Below are 15,000 nucleotides of genomic sequence, written 5' to 3'. Positions count from 1 at the left end.
CTCCTATTCTTCCTCCTCCTCCTCCTCCTCCTCTGCTCCTGCTCCTCCTCCTATTCTTCTCCTCCTCCTCCTCCTCCTCCTGCTCTTGCTCCTCCTCCTGCTCCTCCTCCTATTCTTCTCCTCCTCCTCCTCCTGCTACTCCTCCTACTCCTCCTGCTCCTCCTCCTCCTCCTCCTGCTCCTCCTCCTCCTCCTCCTCCTCTTCCTCCTGCTCCTCTTCCTCCTCCTCCTCTTCTCCTCCTCCTCCTCCTCTTCTTCCTCCTCCTCCTCCTGCTCCTACTCCTGCTCCTCCTCTCCTGCTCCTCCTCCTATTCTTCCTCCTCCTCCTCCTACTCCTCCTGCTCCTGCTCCTCCTGCTCCTACTCCTCCTCCTCTTCCTCCTGCTCCTCTTCCTCCTCCTGCTCCTCTTCTTCCTCCTCCTCCTCCTGCTCCTACTCCTGCTCCTCCTCCTGCTCCTCCTCCTCCTGCTCCTCCTCCTATTCTTCCTCCTTCTCCTCCTCCTACTCCTCCTGCTCCTCCTGCTCCTACTCCTCCTCCTCTTCCTCCTGCTCCTCTTCCTCCTCCTCCTCCTCCTGCTCCTACACCTCCTCTACCTCCTGCTCTTGCCCCTTCTCGCCTCCAGGCTTTCGAGGAATGTTGGGAGAGTGAAATTCCTCAGAAATACCTCGGGGAGGTCACAGAGGTGAGGAGCAGGAGGGGGGAGGAGGAGGAGGATGGGGGGAGGGGGAGGAGGAGGAGGGGGGAGGAGGAGGAGGAAGGAGAGTGTTGGGGGACAGACACCTCCTTGTTCCTTCATTCTTCCATTTACATGTGATTAAACCTGAGAGTCTCTGACCAATAACAGAGTCCCTGTTCACAGCTGCTGCCGTGGAGCAATCACTGTCAGCCGACGCCACGGCAACCAACAAGAGGTGTGATGAGTTCATGTCACGTAGGATTTATTATCATCACACCGGTTATGATGCTAAATAAGGAAGAGCAGGATCGTCACAGTGAGTGACCATGTGACGGAAGAGAAAACAAACATGAGTCCAGATGTTTAATATCAACATCTGTCTCAGATTCTCTGTGTTTGTCTGTTCACTACAAACTATTTAGAGCTTCTGCTCACTAATGTGCTGCTCAACAAACCCCCGACAACACACACACACACACACACACACACACACACACACACACACACACAGCTGTTCAAACACACACACACACAGAGCTGTGTTCAGTGACTCCAGTAAAACTCTACGCTCATCATTACACTGCAGGACAGAAAACCTGTTTTATCCTAAAACTACTATTTCAAACTTATTTTCTTTTTTTAAAGATTATTTCTGGTGGAAAAATGTCCGTCACAACTTCAACGGGTCAGATGTGACGTCTGCAGCAGATGTTTATATTGTTTGATCAATGATAAAAAAACAAAAAAACAAAAACAAATAAAAGAAAATTTAAAAATTAAATTAAATAAATATAAAATAAATATAAATACCATCAGATTTCGTTCTGATCTACTCTCTCATCACTGGCCCAGCAGAAACGTGGGCGGTGATTTGAAAGTCTGGAAAGTTCCTTCAGCCCGAGTCGACTGCTGATGAGCTGGATGAGCTGAAGTTACAGAGCTGACCCAGTCCACCAGGTCCAACCAGTGCTGGTACTGACTGGATCAGGAGCCAAGGGTGACCACATTCAGTCAGACACTGGTGATCAACTAATCACGTGGCTGTAAATCAGTGTGTCCCTACAGGAAACTGGAGCTGCAACAATATGTTGATCCATCAATCAATCGATCGATCAATCAATCTACAGGAAATTATTCAGAAACTGTTTTGATAATTAATTCGTGTTTTAATCTTTAATCTGTTCAAGCTCCAGATGTTCTCTGCTTCTCTCTGCTCGGAACATCGTTATAAATGTGATCACCGCCTCCGGGCAACGTTAAAAGTTGTGAGTTGTTGTTTCTCCCGGTTAAAACTTCACAAACCGGCCGTTTTACCGTGTTTCCGGTTGAGAGCTGCAGCTGAAACGTTAATGAGACTAACGTGAAGAAACACGTCATTAGCGGGTTAGTTACGAGACCCGGAGCCGGGCAGCTCCCTCGGGACATGGTGGTCCGCCTGGCCGGGCAGGGGACCCTCCGGAGCGGCCTTACCTGCAGAGAGCCGCCGCTGCTCGGACACGGAGCTCCGGAAGAAGGCGAGAGCCAGCAGACAGAGAAGAAGACAGGAAGACATGGCGGCGTTTACTAGACTCTGCTCCGACCGTTAACCGTCACTTTATTCCTCTTTTCCTGCTCTGTCGTCTTCACTCCATCAGGTCCGCTCCGACATTCCTAACCTCCTTCAACTCTCGCGATACTTCTTACTCCGAGTCTTCCCGTTCACAAAGATGTCAACACAAGTCAGACAAAAACGAGCCCGCCCATTTATCGAGCGTCAGCCAATGAGAAGCGCTACGGGATTGATTGACAGGGACGCCGGGCAATCCGCGCGCAGGAGAGGATCCTCACGAGCCAATCAGAGGAGGACAGATGGAAACGAGGGGCAGGGGTTTTTTTTTCGTGGCAGAAAGTTCGTGAAAAACGGAGAAAGTGAATCTTTGCCACGTGTGATACGTTAGAAAGGGGCGGGGGGGGGGGGGGGGCATTAGGGAGGGAGATCAATGCAATCCAATCAATCGATTGAATGAGGGAACCGCCTTATGATGATGACGTAGGGCCTCAGGTAACTTTGGTCTAACAGTTAGAAGAACTTTTTACCACCAGTTAGAGTCCGGACTGAAACATCTGAAAGTGTGATTTAACCAGTCTGGTGCAGCGTGGTCCTGGTCCTGGTCCAGGTCCTGGTCCGGGTCCGGGTCAGGGACTGGGCTGGTCCGGTCCAAAACCAGTTCACCTCAATCCTGAACCCAAACACGTGACAGAAATCACCCGACAGTAATCTGACAGTAAACACAGCAGCTGAGATTTCAGGCTCCAGTAAACGCCTCATTACTGATGCCCGTGATAACCGCGCACATGTTGCGTTCACGTGTTGATTGAGGTGTTGCAGAGACGTCACACTATTAAAAGAGGTTCATTTGAAGAATTATATGAATGTACAGAACTGAATAAATTACAATAACAGTAATTACAGTAATTCATATCGAGAGGAAAGATCAGAAAAATAGAAATATATATATTTCTGTGACTGAAGATTCCTATTGAAGCAAACATATTTCCTGTTAATATCCTGCAGGATTCTACTGTTGTCTTTTATTTTCCCACGATACAGACGATCATGACTTCCTGTAACTTACTTCTGTTTTATCGTGTTTGTTTTTCTTTTTGTTTCTTTCTGTGAAACACTTTGTCATTTTCTTAAGAAAAGTGCTATATGAATAAAATGTGTTATTATTATTAATGTTATTATTATAACTATTATTAGTATATATTAGTAGTCGTAATAATAATATCACAGACCTCGTGAGCTGATGTCAAATAGACGGTGCTCCTTTGTTAAGTTGTCATTTATTTTAATTGGAGTTTATATGTAAAATAATACAGAAAAAAGTCAATCATTGTTTGTTTACGGATAAAATAATAAATCAATTCAATATATAAAGAAAATTCTCTTCAATCACTTTTTAAATATAAATAAATTTCCCAAATCAACGTTTATTCATGTGCGCGTGTATCATGGAGTCAGGGCCCCGCCCCTCGCCTTGTTGCCGTAGTAACGGGACAACACCGCACCGACGGACATTGTTTATCTGCTGAGTTCGTGATGGACAGACCGAGGTTCTTCACTCCCGCCGAGGTGGCCGCTCACAACACCGCTGCCGACCTGTGGGTGTCATTTCTGGGCAAAGTGTGCGACCTGACCCCCCTGATGAGCCGGTACCAAGGTGAGCCAGGCACACACGTGACGTGACGTGACGTGAGCTCACCTGCTTCAGTTAACTGAGACGAAGATTGTTCACTTTAACTACACAGCTGTAGTTTGAAGCAGCTCCACCTGCGGCGGGAAAACTCTCACTGGACATTTGATTGACTTGAGGTTGATTGTATGTAGAACTTTATTTACTTAATTTACACTAAGAACAACTTCCATTCACACATCACTAATTATCACCATGAACTGATAGAGGAGCAGTGACGTCACAGGAAAAGTAAAGCATTTCCTTCATTTTTTATTTTGATAGGAATTAAAAACAGGAATTCATTGATCCATCAATAAATTCTTCAGATTTAAAATTAGATGTACAACTTTCATGAAATAAACCATTTATAAATACATTTATTAATTAATGAATAAATCGTAGAATATGAAAAACTATTTGAAGACATTTTAAAAATGAGAACACGTTCCTGGATTCGCTCTTCAATCTCCATTTCCTTTTTCCAGCTCCCTGTTAGCTGACCCATTAGCATAGTTGTTTAGCTTCTCCTGTTAGCCTCTCATTCAGTGCTGGTTAAACCCGGCTAAACAATCCCAGTTAGCCATGGGATGTTTCAAGCTCTCTGATTGGTTGGAGAGCTAACCAGTCACATCAGGTTTTACCAGCACTGAGTGTCACAGAGAGGCTAACAGGAGAAGCTAAAGGGCTAAACTAGCTAACAGGAAAAGCAGCTGGACACTGTCCTAAATTAATAAATGTTTTATAAAAGGTTTATTTAATGAGTTTTTGTGAATCCATTTTTAAATCTGAAGTATTTATTGATGGATTAATTCCTAATTTTAATGTCTATTAAAATATGAAATGAAGGAAATGCTTTGTCTCTTCTCCTGTGACATCACTGCAGCTCCAGACTGTGTCACAGCGGCTGTAGATAACATATAGATATATAGAGTATAGATAGGGACTGCACAGGAGCTTGTGCTGTGAGCAGCTCTGTCAGAGGAACGTGGTCCAGGTGTGTCTGTGTCCCTGCAGGTGATGCTCTGCTGTTACCCATCATGGAGTGTGCAGGGAAGGACATCAGCTGCTGGTTCGACCCCGACACTGAAGACGTGAGTGATAAAAGAGACGATCAGCTGATCTCAGATCTGCTCAGATCCTTCACAGTCTGTCTGCCTTTCAAAGTAAAAGTCTGGACGCACTGTCACTAAAAACATAAACCTCCCTGAGATGTGACTAGTCCAGCGGTTCTCAACCCGGGGGTCGGGTTGTACCCGTGTCTCTGTACCTGTCCTCCGTCCTCAGGTCCTGAAATATGTGGATCCAGTGACCAACTGTGTGAGGTACTACACCCCCAGGGGGCGCTTCGTGCACGTCCCCCCCGCCGGCCCTCGCTCCGACTGGGCCAGCGACATCGGTCCTCCGTGGTGGAGGGATCAACGCTACGAGGTGGGGCAGCTGTCGGCTAAAACCAGGTGGATCCGAGTCGTCAACACGCTGACCTCGCAGGAGCAGCGGCTGCAGGTGAACTCTTTACACCAGGTGCACTCTGGGTAACTGAGTGAGAATAAAGCGTTTTTCTTCTTGAATCTTCCTCTGACACTTTGATGAATCCAGAGACGTGGTTTTGTCCTCAGGTGTGTTCGGAGGAGACTCTGGCTGAGATCCTCCAGCGTTACCTGCGCTACAACTCTCACGCCTGCAGCTACACCTGGAAACACGGCGGAGCGACTCTGGACATGAGCAGGACGCTCGGCGAGAACGACGTCCCCGACGACGACCACGAGCTCCAACAGCTGCGCCTGGACCGAGACCTCTTCACCCCCGCCATCCTCCTCCACTTCAACGATGACCTCACCGAGGGATGACCTCTGACATCATCACCTGAGGGCGGGATGAGTGCGGGGATTTACCATATCATTATAACCAGTTCATTAAATGTTCATGAGGAATGTTTATGACTCGTTTATTTAATCTTTATTCTCAGTCGCAGGTTTTAACATGAATCTGAAAGTTGTCTGATGTTTCATCCACCAGTTTTCTACACAAACACCTGAACAGGTCAGAGCAGCTTCACGTCAACATGACGACCATGTGCTGTGGTGTCTGTCACCTGATCAGTCCAGTGTTTCCTCTCTGTGTTTGGGCTCCAGCAGCTGCTCCACTGGACTGAGTCTAAATCTCTGTGAAGCCGAGAGCAGCTGCAGGATCAGCTGATGATTCTCTGAAGGGCTGATGTCACTTCCTCTGGAGAATCACATCCTGTTAGCAGCTGCAGTGTCGACTGATCAGATCACTGATGTCACTAAGAAAAATAAGGCACCAGAAGCTCGGACAAACATGAAGCATCAGTTCATCAGAAGCTGCAGTTCCTCTAACGACCACTAGAGTCTGGCTCCAGCAGTGAGTCAGTCCCCATAGACTCCCATGTTAAAATGTCCAACTTTACAGCAGAAATAAACATGTTTACAGCCTGGTACAAAAACTGTTGTTTCCTCCTTCATGACACCTGTTTACATAACTCACCTGTTTACATAACTCACCTGTTTATATAACTCACCTGTTTACATAACTCACCTGTTTACATAACTCACCTGTTTATATAACTCACCTGTTTACATTTTATTAATATGTTTTAATTAATTAATATATTTATTATTATGTAGGGTTGAGGGCGTGGCCTCTTTGAGTGACAGGTCTGAGTCTCAGCTCCACACAGGCCCCTCCTCTTTGACCATATTTGGATTGGCTGGGATTTAGGGGCGGAGTCAGGCACTGCTAACAGCTGACTGTGCGTGGTGTCACAAAGGAGTCGTCCATCTTTATTTACAGTTAATGTTCCCAACCTGTGGGCAGGGCCCCTGCTGGGCCGTGAAGGTGTTTCAAGAGGGCCGACAAATCTTTGCAAAACATCACAATTTTGGTGAAAAGCTGTAATTATTTAAAATATAAATATACATATAAATAATGTTTTAAAAAGAAATGATCTTTACTCTGAGTCACGTCCATGGTAAGAGCTGAACAGCTGGTTAAAAGCAGGAAGAGATGAAACAGAAGAGACGTGATCATAAAGTAACTGCTGAGCCGTCAGTGGGTCATGGGTCATGAAGGTGGGAACAGCTGTGGACACTGCAGAGACGTGGCTTTACTCATGGACTGGACTCTTGGTTCAGAACCATGAATTCAACACAACAAAGCCTCCACGTCGTCCATGTTGAGCTGCCAGGTGAAGCAGGTGAAGCAGGTGAAGCAGGTGAAGCAGGTGAAGGAGTCTGCGGCTCAGGATCACAACATTTAGACGACATAAAGAAAGTTCTGTTCTCACAGTTTGATCCAAAGACGTTCACATGTTCGTTTGAGGAAGCGAAGACTGGCGATCAGTTTCCCCTCCGGAAAACACTGAAGGAGAGAAGGAAGAATAAAAGAGAAGTTTTGGTGAATGTTGTTGTGACTCATTGAAGACCTGAACATCTGTTGTGAAATGTTGAACTGGGTCCAGACGCTGGATTGAAGTGATGACTGGACGTTTTCAGAGCGCTGGTTGATCGATGAGCAGAGGGAAGAAGAAGAGGTGAACTACATCAAACCTTGTTCCTGGAGAAGTTTGTCAGAAAACGACTCTTCGGTTCAGAAACGACGCGTCTTTCTTCTTCTCTCGACTGTTTCTGCAGAGACTCACGTGAGCAAAACTTTCTCTTGTTTGTCGTCAAGTTTAAACGAGAACATGCTTCTTTGAATTAACTCAGTTTTTACGGATGTTTAATTGATTTGTAAAGAAATTGTAATCTGACAGAAACACGTTGGTTCATATACAGAAGCTCAGAGTTAATTATCTTTAAATCTCATTATCGTTAATTACCTCAGGATGATCCTAATGAACGATTCATGTGGTAAACAGCATTTCATTTAATTAGTAATTAATTAATAATAATATAAGTGACAGCATGTGAATGATGAATTTCCCAGGTGTGGGATTAATAAAGTTCATCTCTAATGTGTCACGGTGCAGAGAGATGGTGTCAGCGTTATAAACAGGTTCTTATGTGCTTGTTTAAGCACATGTAGCGAGGCTCGGTCCTGCCGGGTCCAGCTCTGTTTCAAGAGGACGTGACAGCTGTTGTCTGGGGGGCGTGGCTTCAGTTAAGATCCCTGACTGTAGTTCAGAGGCTGTTGACTCACTGTCTTCGTCTTAAAGGGACAGAGACGTCTCCGTGATGTCGGACTACCCGTATGAGAGGGAACATGACGGCTCCTGGAGCAAAGGTACCTGAGTTCAAACATCTGGAACTACGAGGTCTGTCTGTGTGTCTGAAGTGATGACCTGTCTGTCTGTCTGTCTACCTGTCTGTCTACCTGTCTGTCTACCTGTCTGTCTACCTGTCTGTCTACCTGTCTTTCTACCTGTCTGTCTGTCAGAACCTGTCTATTTCTCAGGTGTCTCCAGGTTCAGACGTTGGCTGTTTCCTGCTCTGACAGCTGTAGTCATCCTGGTTCTGATCATAGCACTGGGAGCTAGCAGTGAGTGCACACACACACACACACACACACACACACACACACACACACACACACACACACACACACACACACACACACACACACCCTGTCTAATATGCTGCTGTACAAATCCAAAACTCACTATCTACATATACTGAAGAGTTAAGACCAGAATCTGTTTCGTCATATAATGATTCTTAAATGATGAAATGATTATAAAATGATTATAAAACGATAATAAAACAATAATAAAACAATGATACCATTTAAATGTATAAATGTAAAATTTGCAGGAAATACAAAAAAGGCGTGAAAGCCTGAAACCTGCTAACCTTGACTAGCTAACTGTCGTAGTGACATTAGCCATCAAAGCTAATTCACTGACTTTTACAATCAGTTGGCTGAAATTAAAATCATTGTTTTTATTCTTCCAGCTGAACCGTGTGAAAGCAGCAGCTGGATCTGATTACAATGGAGAAAATAATAACGCTGCTAAAACTAGCTTAGCTTAGATGGTATTTAAACTGCTCAGATTCTGTATCATAGATTATAGAATCTGATTTGATTCTTGATTCTGATCCTAAGTAAACGTTTTACAGCCGACAGTGTGAAGCTGTTCGACTCTGTAGTTACTGCGTCCTGTGTCTGAACAGACGTGAAGACGTCCAATCACCTGTCGTCTGTGGAGCAGAGCGTTTCCAACCTGAGCAGCGTCATCCAATCACTGAACGCCTCACTGCAGCACGCTCAAGGTAACACACACACACACACACACACACACACACACACAGACACACACACACACACACACACACACACACACACACACACACTCACACTCACACTCACACACACACACACACACACACACACACACTCACACTCACACTCACACACACACACACACACACACACACACACACACACACACACACACACACAGACACACACACACACACACACACACACACACACACACACACACACACACTCACACTCACACTCACACTCACACTCACACACACACACACACACACACACACACACACACCATTAGCCACTGTTGGCTGGAAACACACACTCTTGTCTTTTTGGAGAAACACCTTTTTCCACTGCAGGTTTTTCAAAATAAAAGTAATCTAGAGCCGGAGATCTTAGTTTGAAGTTTCAGGGCTGAGGTACGGAAGCCTATTTGTATTGAAGCGTCAGAGTCTTTTGTATATATTTAGTTCAGTTAAGCTCATCTGAGTAATAAATACTTTCCCTTTGCCGCTGCCCAGTTAAGTTCCCCTTTTCCTGTGTGGTTACTGAAGTTTATTATTTTCTATTCATTATTAATACTGTTCTATATATCTTGGTTCATGTGGGAATGCGCACGTTGTATTGTTGTCCTAGTAGTAATGCCGTAGTTTATCGACGCACTGCGTCCTGATTGGTGTGCGATCATGTAGGTGTATGTGTACGAGTTGGAGAAAGAAAACGAAGGAAGAAAGAGACTGCTGGGCTGAAGTAGCCATTAGTTCTGGAGTTTAGTAAACTAACGGACCTTCATACCAGAGTGAGAGACTATCTGAGGCATTCCGCCATCTGAGGATAGTTCGGCGCTGTGAAGAAGGATTTTAGAGACTGTTTTTTCTGCCTTGTGTGCGGACTGCGTCGGCCGGGAGTCGCTAGCAAGCTCGGCTAGCTTCGATTCATCTACCACGTTCCCAAAACGTGGAAACCTCTGACTCCGCAGCTGATATCCCTCCTCGTCAACAGTCACCTTCCTCCTCTCTGCAGGATTCACATGCCTCCTCTCTCCCCGTCATTCAACGGATTCTCCGATACCGTCACCCCCCTCCTCACCCTCTTCTTTCTCCATCCTCTCGGACGTCCCGCCACGTGAGCTCCGACCCCGGGCAACTTGGTACCTTTAGTTTGAGTATTATTTCAAGGACTTAACCTACCTAAATCGAGAGTTTATTTTGTTTATCTGAGTGTGTGTGTAAGCCTATTTATTTAGAGTTGTAATAAATAAATACTGTTTATTTTCGTTATACCTTTGCCCTTCCCAGTCATTTAGTGAGTGTCCACAGCATCTTTAAATCCATAGTGGGACGCCTGCGGTAGTGGCTAGCGGCCTACCTTTATTAGCTTGGCAGTACAGTTAAGTGTAGGTGGTTTTAAGTGTGTTGCCATCCATACAGTACAGGTTTGTAGCCCTCCGTTACACTATTGGTGCCCGTTCTCAGTACTCAGTGAACGAGGGGCTCGACTGGGACTGGAGTATCTGGTAACCGTAGCAACATGCTAACATGTTAAATACTTCGGTGTCTTGTTGTCTGTTCCAGAAACAGCTAAAGAAGTTCATCGACTGCAGTTTGTCCTGGAGAACCACAAGGAGCAGCTGACCTCAGGTCTGTCTCACCGCTCATCAGTGGCAGCGGTAACACTGGTAACCACGGTAACGACAGGTACAGCTCTGCTGGTTCCTGCTGGTTCCTGCTGAGAAAGTAAAGAGGGAGCGAGTGAACATGCCGAGGAAAGAAGGAATAAATGTTAAAATAAGAGGCAGAGGTCTGAAATCACTGAAACAGGTTCACGTTATGTTACAACCTTCACACCTGGTTTTTACCTGGTGATTAAAATGATCATAATGATACTGACCTGGCTCCTTATTAAACATATAAAGTTATCCATGTTCCATCCACATCAGCAGGTGATATTATTACATCACACTTTATTATGTCACAGTCTTTCCTTCCATGGCTGCATTTGGCAAAGGTGCGTTTGTTTAGCGTACCTGTTGTGAGCTGCTGCCGTTCCGGACCAACCTGCCTCCTTTCTTAACTTGTCTTAATTCCAACTTAAAAACAGGGAGAACGTCACAGATTTGTTCTTAAACACACAAAGAAACTTGATTGACACAGTGAAGCAGAAGAGAATGAACCTGTGTGATAATCCATTTAATATAATCCATTTAATATAATCCATTTAATATAATCCATTTAATATAATCCATTTCTCTTTTCCTCTGAAACATCCAGATGTTCGTCTCACTTTCCTCCATCTCAGCACCAGCAGGAGCCACTGAATCTCACTGTGAACCTCAAACTGTGTGTGTGTGTGTGTGTGTGTGTTGTGTGTGTGTGTGTGTGTGTGTGTCAGTGTCAGAGGCGCTGAAGCAGCTGTCAGTCGTGGACTCTCTCAGCAAGAGCGTCGCTTCGCTCAAATGTTCCCTCGAACACATCATCAACAACAGTACGTCCACGCCCACCGAGTCGTATCATTAAAGTGCTGACAGACAGAGGCTCACACCTGTCTGTGCACCTGTCTGTGCACCTGTCTGTCTCTCAGGCTCAGCCGTGGACAAGTGTTGTCCTCTGGGTTGGAATCTGTTCGGCTCCAGCTGTTACTTCTTCAGCACGTTGTCTCTGTCCTGGAACGAGTCCAGAGACTGGTGTGAGAGACACAAAGCTCACCTGGTCATTCTCAACACTGACGAGGAGTGGGTAAGACAGCCTGTCTGTCTGTCTGTCTGTCTGTCTGGTACAGGTAGACTTAGAACAGGTAGACTGTGACCTGGTGAGGACCTGGTCTGTGGTGGATCTACTATCATAGAACGCAGCGTCATCTACATAGAAACAAGCACTTTTTCGCTGCATTGGAAAGGAAACTGTCTGTCTGCCTGTCTGTCTGTCCAGGACTTTGTGACCCGTCATTCGGTTCCTGGTTTATTCTGGGTGGGTCTGAGTGACCAGAGGACAGGGAAGTGGGAGTGGGTGAACCAGACTCCGTACACCATGGAGCACAGGTGAAGATGTTTTCAACCTTTAGTTTGAACTAAACAAAAGTTCTTTGCTTTTTAAATATTCAAAGCAAATGAAGTAAAACTGAGCTGCTCAGTTCTGCTGTTATTTAGAATCAAACAGTTTCATCAGACCTGAATGCAGCATCATAACAGTGTGTGTGTGTCTGTGTGTGTGGTTGCTAGGCGTTGGGCGCCCGGGCAACCTGACAGCTGGACGGGTCACGGGCTGGACCGCGGAGACGAGGACTGCGCTCACCTGCACCGGAGTGGACGCCTCAACGACCTGCACTGCTCCACCCAGCTGAGCTACATCTGCCAGAGACACAGCCAGCACACCTGAACACACCTGCAGCAACATCCTGGCTCCGCCCACTCACTGCTCACCTCAGATCAGTGCAGAACCTCTGCTGGAGTGTTGAGCTGCTGTCGGAGGCTCAGACAACAATAATTAACATGAATAAACAACAATAATAAACAACAATAAAACATGACATCACTGGGAACTTTCTCTTGCTTGTTGAAATAAATGTTTTCCTGATGAGAAATAAAAGTGTCAGAGAATTCACGTTCATTCAAGAGCAGAGCAACAGACAGGAGAAGCAAACCAGGCGGATGTTAGGGGCCCACAAGGGGAAAAGGGGGGCCCCCAGTGGCCCCTCATATTGGAACATTTTGCAATGACAACTATAAAAAAAGTTAATATACATATATAAACCATAAAGCCCCACACCTGGCTGTCTTTGATCACATGACCTAAACATGAACGTGTTAGTTTTAAAACTCATCCTTTCACACATTTTCCTGTCTCAGAAACTCTGTTGGATCTGTTTTATTTTGAAAACTCTGGGGTTGTGTTTTATTTTGAAGTTGTCCTTGCAGCTGTTTATTTTATAAAGCAAAGAAATCTCTGGTCTGATTTTTCACCCCTGCTGTTCCTCGTTCAGAGGATTTTCTCCAGACTGAAACATGAAGCATCAACATGAAGAACCAGCAGCTGCAGTTCCTCTAACGGCCACTAGAGTCTGGCTCCAACAGTGAGTCAGTCCCCATAGACTCCCATGTTAAACTGTCCAACTTTACAGCAGAAATAAACATGTTTACAGCCTGGTACAAAAACTGTTTTGGTCTCTAGAGCTAATTTCCTCCTTCATGACACCTGTTTATATAACTCACCTGTTTATATAACTCACCTGTTTATATAACTCACCTGTTTACAGTTTATTAAGGAAGTAATGGAGGATTGAGGGTGTGGCCTCTTTGACTGACAGGTGGGGGCCTTCACAGTTAGCAGCGTCACCTCAGCTAATTCAAGTCACTGAACGTAGCAGGTATCAGTGTTAACGCTCACCATACCTGGCATGTTAGCTTAGCTTGTTAACTAGCTAATTAGCCAGAAAATGAATTAGCTTTGGGTTAGCATTTGAGCAAGACGTCCAAACAGCTATCTGTGCTAACGATGCTAATGTAGCATCTGCTCGCCACACCTGACTGTTATTAAACCAACATGAATCGCAGTCTCAGCTCCACCCATGCACCTCCCTTTGACCATATTTGGATTAACTGGGAGTTAGGGGGCGGAGTCAGACACTGCCAAGATGGCGACGGTGGAGCAGCTCACTCTGAGCTTCAGAAACCTGTGAGTGACGTCACAGAGGCGACGTCCATCTTTATTTACAGTCTGTGGTTCACGCTGCTGCCACTTGGACGTCCATCTTGACTTTCAGTACACTTTCCTTTGGTTCTCTGTCACCTGCCGCTTCAACTTCCTTCAACTTCCTTCAACTTCCTTCAACTTCCTTCAACTTCCTTCAACTTCAGCTCAGACTAAAGTTCAGTTCCTCCAGAGGATCAACATCTTCAGTCACTTCGTCTGTTTTCAACGCTTCACTTCACAGTGGAGAAGAAGCTCCAGCCTTTTCTAGTTGTTGTATTTTAGTCAGAGTGACATCAGAGCTTCACACACACACACACACACACACACACACACACACACACACACACACACACACACACACACACACACACACACACACACACACACAGTGTTTTCCAGTTCAAAGTGCGCTCTGTGGCCAATGACCCTGGGCTCAGTGTTTGGACAGTCAGACGGTTTGTCAAGTTTCATCAAGAAGAAGAAGAAGAAGGAGTGAGACACACAAGGTGAGGAGACATCGCCATGACGACTGAATACCACGACGAGACTGAAGACGACAGCAACTCATTCTGGAACAAAGGTACCTGTCTGTCTGTCTGTCTGTCTGCTCATGTGCGGAAACTGTGTCTCGTCACTGTATGACCGTCTGTGTCTCTCTCTCTGTCTCTCTCCCTCTCTTTGTCTGTGTCTCTACCTGTCTCTCTCTCTCTGTCTCTACCTGCCTCTCTGTCTGTGTCTCTACCTGTCTCTCTCTCTCTTTCTGTCTCTCTCTGTCTCTACGCGTCTCTCTCTCTCTCTCTCTGTCTCTCTCTCTCTGTCTGTGTCTCTACCTGTCTGTCTCTCCCTCTCTCTCTCTGTCTGTGTCTCTACCTGTCTCTCTCTCTCTGTCTCTACGCGTCTTTCTCTCTCTCTCTACCTGTCTCTCTCTCTCTCTCTCTCTGTCTACCTGTTTCTCTCTCTCTCTCTCTCCGTGTCTACCTGTCTCTTTCTCTGTCTCTACACTGTCTCTCTCTCTACCTGTCTGTCTGGTATAAAACAGTGTCTTCTTTGTAAAAACTTAAAAAATGACTGTCTTGTAAAGAAGTTGTTTGTTGTGCGTGAACAGCAGAGCAACGTCTTTATGAACCTTTTGGGAACTTTGACTTCTGTCTGTCTGTCTGTGTCTCTCTCTGTCTGTCTCTCTC

The 15,000-nt window shown here is 45.7% G+C and overlaps 3 protein-coding genes across 5 annotated transcripts in view; 2 read left to right on the top strand and 1 right to left on the bottom strand.

The window, feature by feature from the left end:
* The window catches only part of plod3 (procollagen-lysine, 2-oxoglutarate 5-dioxygenase 3), a 16,447-nt gene extending 14,071 nt beyond the window's left edge, over window positions 1-2,376 (bottom strand). The window contains exon 1 of the mRNA XM_056369063.1: window positions 2,146-2,376. Coding sequence (XP_056225038.1) covers window positions 2,146-2,227 — 82 coding nt within the window. The 5' untranslated portion in view covers window positions 2,228-2,376. The remainder of the gene's footprint in view (window positions 1-2,145) is intronic.
* Window positions 2,377-2,652: 276 nt separating this feature from the next.
* Window positions 2,653-6,772, top strand: LOC130164353 (cytochrome b5 domain-containing protein 1). 2 transcript variants are annotated; one of them, XM_056369035.1, is made up of 5 exons: window positions 2,653-3,878; window positions 4,908-4,984; window positions 5,178-5,396; window positions 5,510-5,771; window positions 5,910-6,772. In XM_056369035.1, exons 1-4 carry the CDS (start codon window positions 3,758-3,760, stop codon window positions 5,738-5,740), a joined length of 648 nt encoding a protein of 215 aa, XP_056225010.1. In that variant the 5' UTR covers window positions 2,653-3,757; the 3' UTR covers window positions 5,741-5,771; window positions 5,910-6,772. The 2 variants fall into 2 exon arrangements, with proteins under 2 accessions (XP_056225010.1, XP_056225009.1); XM_056369034.1 differs by having other exon boundaries at window positions 2,654-3,878; window positions 5,510-6,772.
* Window positions 6,773-7,403: 631 nt separating this feature from the next.
* asgr1a (asialoglycoprotein receptor 1a) overlaps window positions 7,404-15,000 on the top strand; it is an 8,591-nt gene continuing 994 nt past the window's right edge. Inside the window, exons 1-9 of one of the 2 annotated variants that reach the window (XM_056369013.1) lie at window positions 7,404-7,551; window positions 8,068-8,135; window positions 8,289-8,390; window positions 9,023-9,121; window positions 10,703-10,768; window positions 11,520-11,612; window positions 11,709-11,863; window positions 12,056-12,165; window positions 12,346-12,653. In XM_056369013.1, the coding sequence (XP_056224988.1) occupies window positions 8,087-8,135; window positions 8,289-8,390; window positions 9,023-9,121; window positions 10,703-10,768; window positions 11,520-11,612; window positions 11,709-11,863; window positions 12,056-12,165; window positions 12,346-12,502 (831 nt within the window). In that variant the 5' untranslated portion in view covers window positions 7,404-7,551; window positions 8,068-8,086 and the 3' untranslated portion in view covers window positions 12,503-12,653. Of the gene's footprint in view, window positions 7,552-8,067; window positions 8,136-8,288; window positions 8,391-9,022; window positions 9,122-10,702; window positions 10,769-11,519; window positions 11,613-11,708; window positions 11,864-12,055; window positions 12,166-12,345; window positions 12,654-15,000 lie in introns of those variants that run through there. The other variant, XM_056369014.1, reaches the window with a different exon arrangement.

Source organism: Seriola aureovittata, chromosome 23 (genome assembly GCF_021018895.1).
Source record: "Seriola aureovittata isolate HTS-2021-v1 ecotype China chromosome 23, ASM2101889v1, whole genome shotgun sequence".
Lineage (NCBI taxonomy): Eukaryota > Metazoa > Chordata > Actinopteri > Carangiformes > Carangidae > Seriola > Seriola aureovittata.
The sequence above is the reverse complement of the archived record's forward strand: the minus strand, read 5'-3'. Positions and strand labels throughout refer to the sequence as shown.

Coding starts and splice junctions, on each gene's coding strand:
- LOC130164353 (XM_056369035.1), top strand. CDS start 3,758: ATGGACAGACCGAGGTTCTTCACTCCCGCCGAGGTGGCCGCTCACAAC. Junction 4,985..5,177: donor TCGACCCCGACACTGAAGAC/GTGAGTGATAAA, acceptor CTCCGTCCTCAG/GTCCTGAAATATGTGGATCC. Junction 5,397..5,509: donor CGCAGGAGCAGCGGCTGCAG/GTGAACTCTTTA, acceptor TTTTGTCCTCAG/GTGTGTTCGGAGGAGACTCT.